Raw genomic sequence first — 7,334 nt, 5'->3', positions numbered from 1 at the left:
TACTTAGAACAAGCTTAGCAAAAGCATCAGGGACCGCGGTTCAATCCCCCAGCACCACATGCCAGCCAGCCCGCCCCCTGGTGGGCTGAGCTGGCCTCTCTCTCTCTCTCTCTCTCTCTCTCTCTCTCTCTCTCTCTCTCTCTCTCTCTCTCAAATAAATAAATAAATAAATAAAAATAAAGGAGTGGTGGCAGTAGCAGCAGGAACAGTTGTCACCTGCTTTCAGACTCTAGGCTGTGGGTGCTGGGTTTGTTTTTTTGTTTGTTTGTTTTTTTCTGTATTTAAAGAATGGTCTACAGAATGTTCAGGGTCTCACTACTAGATTAGATTCATAGTGATCCACCTGTTTTCAGCCTCCCAAGAGGTGGGATTATAGGTGCGCACCACCATGCTCAGGCTCAATTGCCATCTCAGCGTGCCCTGGGGGCAGGGCTGGGGCCTGCACAGCAGGCCCAGGGATTGAACCCCTGACCCCTGCGCCTGCTTGCAGGCACTTTAATCTGCTAAGCTATTTGGCTGGTCAAGGCTGTGGGTGCTGTTCCATCCTTGGTACAAGATCTGGGTGTGGGGGCACATATTTGCAAACCCAGCACTTGGGAGGCTGAGGCAGAAGGACTGCTATGAGTTTGAGGCCAACCTAGTGTATACAGTGAGCTCAAGATCAGCTTGAAGGGGCCGGGGAGGTGGCTCAGTGGAATAAGTGCTTCCCTGGCAAGCACAAGGGCTTGAGTTCAATCCCTGCTTCCGCAAAAAAAAAAAAAAAAGTCAGTGTCCCTTTAGTGGCTTCCCAGTTCCTTGAGGCCTAGGTTGTGTCTGGTTCACCCGTTTTCCTAGTATGTAGTTAGTGCCCCTTAAATGCCATGGCTAGCACTGTGCCAATGCTGACCTTCTTGGCTGGTGTCTACCCTGTGCCCTTTGGACCCCAGGAGGACAGCGCAGACCTGAAGTGCCAGTTGCACTTTGCAAAGGAGGAGTCGGCTCTCATGTGCAAGAAGCTCACCAAGCTGGCCAAGGAGAACGACAGCATGAAGGAGGAGCTGCTTAGGTACCGCTCACTCTATGGTGACCTGGATGCTGCCCTGTCAGCTGAGGAGCTGGCAGATGCCCCACATTCACGCGAGACTGAGCTGAAGGTGCACCTGAAGCTGGTGGAGGAGGAGGCCAACCTGCTGAGCCGCCGCATTGTGGAACTGGAGGTAGAGAACCGAGGCCTGCGGGCCGAGATGGATGACATGAAGGACCACAGCGGTGGCTGGGGGGGCCCTGAGGCACGGCAGGCTTTCTCTGTGCTAGGGGGCAGTGAGTGTGGAGAGAGCCTGGCGGAGCTGCGGAGACACCTGCAGTTTGTGGAGGAGGAGGCAGAGCTGCTGCGGCGCTCCTCCGCTGAACTTGAGGACCAGAACAAGCTGCTGCTGAACGAGCTGGCCAAGTACCGCTCGGAGCATGAGCTGGACGTGACGCTGTCAGAGGACAGCTGCTCGGTACTCAGTGAGCCCTCGCAAGAGGAGCTGGCAGCGGCCAAGCTGCAGATTGGTGAGCTTAGCGGGAAGGTCAAGAAGCTGCAGTATGAGAACCGGGTGCTGCTCTCCAACCTCCAGCGCTGTGACCTTGCCTCCTGCCAGAGCACACGCCCCATGCTGGAGACAGATGCCGAGGCTGGGGACTCTGCCCAGTGTGTTCCTGCACCCCTTGGAGAGGCCCACGAGTCCCACTCAGGCCGGCTCTGTAAGGCCCGAGAGGCTGAGGCGCTGCCAGGGCTGAGAGAGCAGGCTGTTCTGGTCAGTAAGGCCATCGACGTTCTGGTGGCTGATGCCAACGGCTTCTCAGCAGGCCTCAGACTCTGTCTGGACAACGACTGTGCTGATTTCCGGCTGCACGAGGCCCCTGACAACAGCGAGGGCCCCAGGGACACCAAGCTCATCCATGCCATCCTGGTGCGGCTCAGCATGCTCCAGCAGGAGCTGAACGCCTTCACCCGGAAAGCAGACTCTGTCCTCGGGAGCTCAGGCAAGGAGCAGCCAGAGCCCTTTCCCCCACTGCCCTCCCTGGGCTCCCAGGGCGCCTCCAAGGAGATCATTCTGGCCAAAGACCTTGGCTCAGACTTCCAGGTAAGACATCCCAATCACAGGTACTGTGACTTCTATGTTATATAAACTTTGTACTGAATCATGACATACGGAGAGGAAGATGCAGAACAGCTGTATGTAGCCTTTGGAATTTCCGGTGAGCACACTAGTGAAACTGCCCCCTAGAACAAGACCAGTACCCCAAGAGTCACCTCATTCCCCTGTACTCAGTGTCCCTGCTCCCAAGGATAGCACTTCTCTTGATTTAGATTTATCTAGATTCTTTATAAAATTAATCCTATCATTCAAACTCGCTTGGGCCTGGCTGCTTTCACTCAGCATTGTTTGTTGTTCTGAGTAGCAAAATTTCTTTATTCTTCCTAGGGATAAGCCTGTGGACTGAGGCTGCTAATAAATTATGTATTCATTTATTATGGATAGATATTGATTTCAAGGGCCTCTCTTTTTGCCAAGTTATGCTTTCTTATTTCTTTTGTTAAAAAAAAAAAAAAAAAAAAAAAAAAAATTGAAACACTTTTTTTTTTTTTTTTTTGAAGTTTTTGATTGGTTTCAGTGTAAAGGCAAGATGCTTAGCTGGGTACGGAGGCTCATGCCTCTGATTCCATGCTCTGGAGGCTGATGTAGGAGGATTGAAGCTAGCCTGAGCTACACGGTAAGATCCTGTCTCAAAACCTAGCTTTCAGACCAGTGATATGGCTCAGTGGACTAAGCAACTGCCTAGGCAAGCTCAGGGACTGGGGTTCGATACTTGGCACCACAGGCCACACTGGCCCCACCACCAGGCATGGTAAGCAGGCCAACAAGACCTGGTGTGGTGGCGCACATCTATAATCCCAGTGCTGGGGAGGCTGAAAACAGAAGGATCACTGCAAGTCTGAGCTGCATAGTGAGACCCTGTACTGAATACATTTAAAAAACAAATGAACAAAAACTCAGCTTTCTCTAGGTAATGGACTTCCAGCATAAAATAACAAAGATGCTCCCCCCTCCAAATGTCTTGTTGCAAAAGCAGACATTTAAAAAGATTGAGAAGTGCCGGGGGTAGAAAGATGAGAGCCCACTGGTACTACTAGTCTGTTGTAATTTTACAGGACGTTGTAGATGCTCCATCTCCAGCCCTGGTACTACTGCCAGTAGTCAGGAGCTGCACTGTGTAGAGCAGCTACACGTGGCACTGTGGTGGAGCTCAGTGGTTGAAAGTTTCCCTAGCAAGTCCTGGGTTCCGTACCCGTAGCACATTAATTAATTCACTAATTAGAACTACTTAGAATTAAAAATTCAGTTCTTCCGTTGCAGTAGTCACATTTCAAGTGCTCAGTTGTCACACACTGGGCATGTGTTTAGTTGCACAGATCTAGGATATGTCATCCTTAGAGCTGCCTTTCTAAATCTTCCTGTACATATATTGTCATGTATTTTCTTTGCACCCCTTATACTTACTGTTACTAAGCAGTGTATTTTTCTCATGCAGTTTATTCATGTGTACGTTTGCTATGATGATCCACGTATAATTTATACATTTTCTGTTCTTGGCGCTGAAGGTATCATGATAAGCAAAACCAGATAGACTTTCTGTTCTTAAGGCCCTTTGTCTAATGGGGAAGAGTTAGTCAAAATGTCATGCCAGTAAATGTGAAATTACAAACTGAGAGGAGGGATCTGAAGGAAAGATAAATGGAATTCTGACCAAGGAACTTGCCCTAGACCCATCAGAGGCAGGGGGAATATGGTGTGTCCAGGGCAGTGAGCGAGGGGGGGAGCTGGATGCAGAGCCTCGGGAGCTATGATCTGCATCTGGGAGCAAGAGCAGGGACCTATCCGTGTCTGCCAGGAGAGTCAGCTCAGGCTTTCCGATAACTGCTCAGCAGCGCGGTGCCCAGCTCTTAACTCCTGCCCTGAGAGCTGGCTTGATCCTGCTCTTTTAAGCAGTCTGCCCCATGTGTAGTGTTCCTCTTGGTTCTTCTTAAAGTAGGAATAAGGTAGGAACATACATGTGACAGGCTGGTTGGCTGTGTCAGAGGGTTTGTGCACAAGACAGACACTGACAAAAATAGTTTTACTCACTACTTAACCGCTCATTCATCTTTTCAACAAATACTGAGTGGCAGCTGTGATCCTTAGCAGGCTAAGGACTGACTGTTGAGCCTGCCGAGGTAAATCCACGTGGTCCCATCAGTGATCAGAGCCTCTTTGGGAGCTTGTGGGCTTGGATTGAGGGTTGTATATGGCAGTCCTTTGTTGTCTCCCCATGATTGTCTTTGTTTCCTTCTGCCTGTGCCTGCCGATATAGCCCTCTGACTTCAGGGACCCGCCGGAATGGGAGCCCAGAATCCGAGAGGCCTTCCGCACCAGTGACTTGGACTCTAAGGTTGACTCCTCTTGGAGCTTCAGGCCTTACCGAGCTGAAGACAATGATTCCTATGCCTCTGAGGTGGGTCTAACCCTAGTCAAGTGAGAGGCTGGGTGGGAAGGGGGGGGGGGGTGCTTCCCAAAGGCAGAGTGATCTATGGAGGGTGAGTTTTTGAGTTTTAAGCAACAAAAGAAATAAGGAAGTTTGGACTATTTTTATGGCCTAATCAAAGGAAGCTTATAACCTCATCTTAAGAAATTGATTTTTTTTTTCTGTATAAGCTTCCATACTGAAAATACAGGAAATGTAATAATTTATGTAGTTGAATGAAATTACTAATTTGTGTGATCAGGCTGTTTGTGTTCCAATTGTGGGTCCAATCCACACTAGCTGCCAGAGCTCGGATAAGTCACTTCACCTCTGTGTGACTTTTCTGCTTTCCAACCTACAAAATGAAAATACCTCACAGAGTTGTAGGAAAAGTTGAGTACATGAGAAATCTTACTTAAGGACTGGTCCGTGGTAAAGATGAGGATGACCTGTCTCTTGGACCTGAATGCAGGTCTCTGTTCTGCTGGCCGGCATGCCTCTGGCCCCAGCTTTCTCCTCTGTAACATGGGAGGATGAGAATTGCTACCATAGGTTCTCTAATCCTTGGATTTGAGGTGATTCTCAGCCTCTCCCAAGCCTATGCAGAAGCCTTTTCAGCACTTCTTTCAGAACCTGGAGCAAGGGGGCCAGGGAGATGGCTCAGTAGAATAAGCACTTCCCTGGCAAGTGCAAGGGTCTGAGTTCAATCTCCAGGGGAAGGTGACTACAATGTCCTGGGATGGCCTGCCTGCACCTGTGACCAGATCCTCTAAGTGAGGTGCTCTGAGCTTCAAAGTAGTCGTGGCTAATAGGGAAAAATAGACGCTGGGGGTGGGTGTAGTTCAGTGATAGAACACTTACATATTGCATGTAAGTAACTTACATGCTTATCATGTGCAATCAAAGTTCAGTCTATAGCACCCCTCCCCCCTGCCAAAAAAAAAAAAGTGGCTAGGGATGTAGCTCAGTGGTAGAGCACTTACATAGCATGCTTGAGGCCCTGGGCTTGATTCCCGGCATATGGAAAAAAGGAGCTGTTCAGTTGTTATTCTCTAAGAAAAGGAAATTGACCTATTCCTATAGGCATTTATAGAGAAAATTCCTTCCTGCATGCAGTTAATCATTGTTTTATTTAGCTGTTCTTTATGGAACAGTTATAATTGTGAAGAATTGAGCTGAACATTCAGTTCAAGGAGGATTCCAGAGAGGACAGTACCTAACCCTACAAAGGTTTTGTTTTGTTTTCTCTATTTTTTGTGATGCTACGGATACCTTAGACCTCTCTGTCTGTCTGTCTGTCTGTCTGTCTGTCTGTCTACTTACCTTTCTTCTCTCCTTCCCTCCATGTATCTAATTTTTGAGACAGGGTCTCACTAGCTCACTAAAAGTTGTCTGGGCTGAGCTTCTATTGGGATCTTCTTGCTTCATACTCCCCAAGTAGTAGGGTTGGTCATGTGCAGGCTGTTCTGTTTTTGTACAGCACTGGCAGGTGCACCCAGGGCCCCATGCGTGCTGGGCAAGTGCTCTACCACTGAGCTCTACCCCCAGCCTGGTACAGTTTTTTTTTTTTTTAATTTTATTCGTGTGTGTGTGTGTGTGTGTGTGTGTGTGGCCAGCTCAGCCCACCAGGGGGCGGGGCGGGCTGGCATGTGGTGCTGGGAGATTGAACCGGGGTCCCTGTGCTTTTAGTTTGTTCTAAGTAGGTGCTTTAGACCACTGAACCATCTCACTAGCCCCTACAGTTGTTTTTAATATAAAACAGGTACATAAGATACACCTCAAGTCAGTGTACCTTCCAGGACCAAATTATCATTACTGATCACATAGTTCATGTTTGTTTATTTATTTATTTATTTATTTTTAAAAAATGACATCTACCATGACTGGGAAGGTTTTATTTTTTTATATATTTCATACAGGGTCCCACTACACAGCTCAGACTCGTAGTGATCCTCCTGTTTTCAGCCTCCCCAGCACTGGGACTACAGACGTGTACCACCATGCCTGGTCTCAGTGGTCAGGTCAGCTCACCCAGGCGTGGGGCCAGTTCCACATGGGGTTCCAGAAATCAAACCCCAGTCCCTTTGCTTGCCTAAACAGGTGCCTATAACTGTGAAGAATTGAGCTAAACGTTCAGTTCAAGGAGGATACCAGAGAGAACAGATAGTGCCTAATCCTACAAAAGTTTTGTTTTCTCTATTTTTTATGATGTTAGGGACACCCTAGCCCTATATATCTCTCTATCTATCCATATATCCATCCATTTATTCATCCATCTATCTGTCCATCTACCTACCTTTTTCCCCTCCTTCCCTCCATATGTCTAATTTTTTTTTTTTTTTTTTTTTTTTTTTTTTTTGGTGGAACCGGGGATTGAACTCAGGCCTTGCACTTGCCAGGGAAGCGCTTATTCCACTGAACCATCTCCCCGGCCCCCATATGTCTAATTTTTAAGACACAGTCTACCCAGCTATCTTGCCAGCCTTGGGAAGGTTTTCTGTAGGAGTTGGAACTGACATTTCTTCCCCTCCCTCCCCTACCCCAGCTTAATATGATAAGACAAACATTCACCTCTGTTACCAGAAATTCTTAATAAATTTTATTTTATTTTACTTTTTGAGACAGGGTCTCACCATACAGTTCAGACTGACTTTGAGGGGTTGGTGAGATGGCTCAGTGGTCTAAAGCGCCTACTTAGAACAAGCTTAGCAAAGCATAGGGACTGCGGTTCAATCCCCCAGCACCACATGCCAGCCAGCCCCGCCCCCTGGTGGGCTGAGCTGGCCACACACACACACACACACACA

The 7,334-nt window shown here is 48.2% G+C and overlaps 1 protein-coding gene across 2 annotated transcripts in view; it reads left to right on the top strand.

The window, feature by feature from the left end:
• The window catches only part of Soga1 (suppressor of glucose, autophagy associated 1), a 69,563-nt gene that overhangs the window by 41,492 nt on the left and 20,737 nt on the right, over positions 1-7,334 (top strand). For both annotated transcript variants that reach the window (XM_004630889.2, XM_023714980.1), the window contains 2 exons: positions 927-2,108; positions 4,378-4,518. In XM_004630889.2, the coding sequence (XP_004630946.1) occupies positions 927-2,108; positions 4,378-4,518 (1,323 nt within the window). The remainder of the gene's footprint in view (positions 1-926; positions 2,109-4,377; positions 4,519-7,334) is intronic.

This window comes from Octodon degus, unplaced genomic scaffold (assembly GCF_000260255.1).
Source record: "Octodon degus isolate 3935 unplaced genomic scaffold, OctDeg1.0 scaffold00037, whole genome shotgun sequence".
In the NCBI taxonomy this organism is placed as follows: domain Eukaryota; kingdom Metazoa; phylum Chordata; class Mammalia; order Rodentia; family Octodontidae; genus Octodon; species Octodon degus.
The sequence above is the reverse complement of the archived record's forward strand: the minus strand, read 5'-3'. Positions and strand labels throughout refer to the sequence as shown.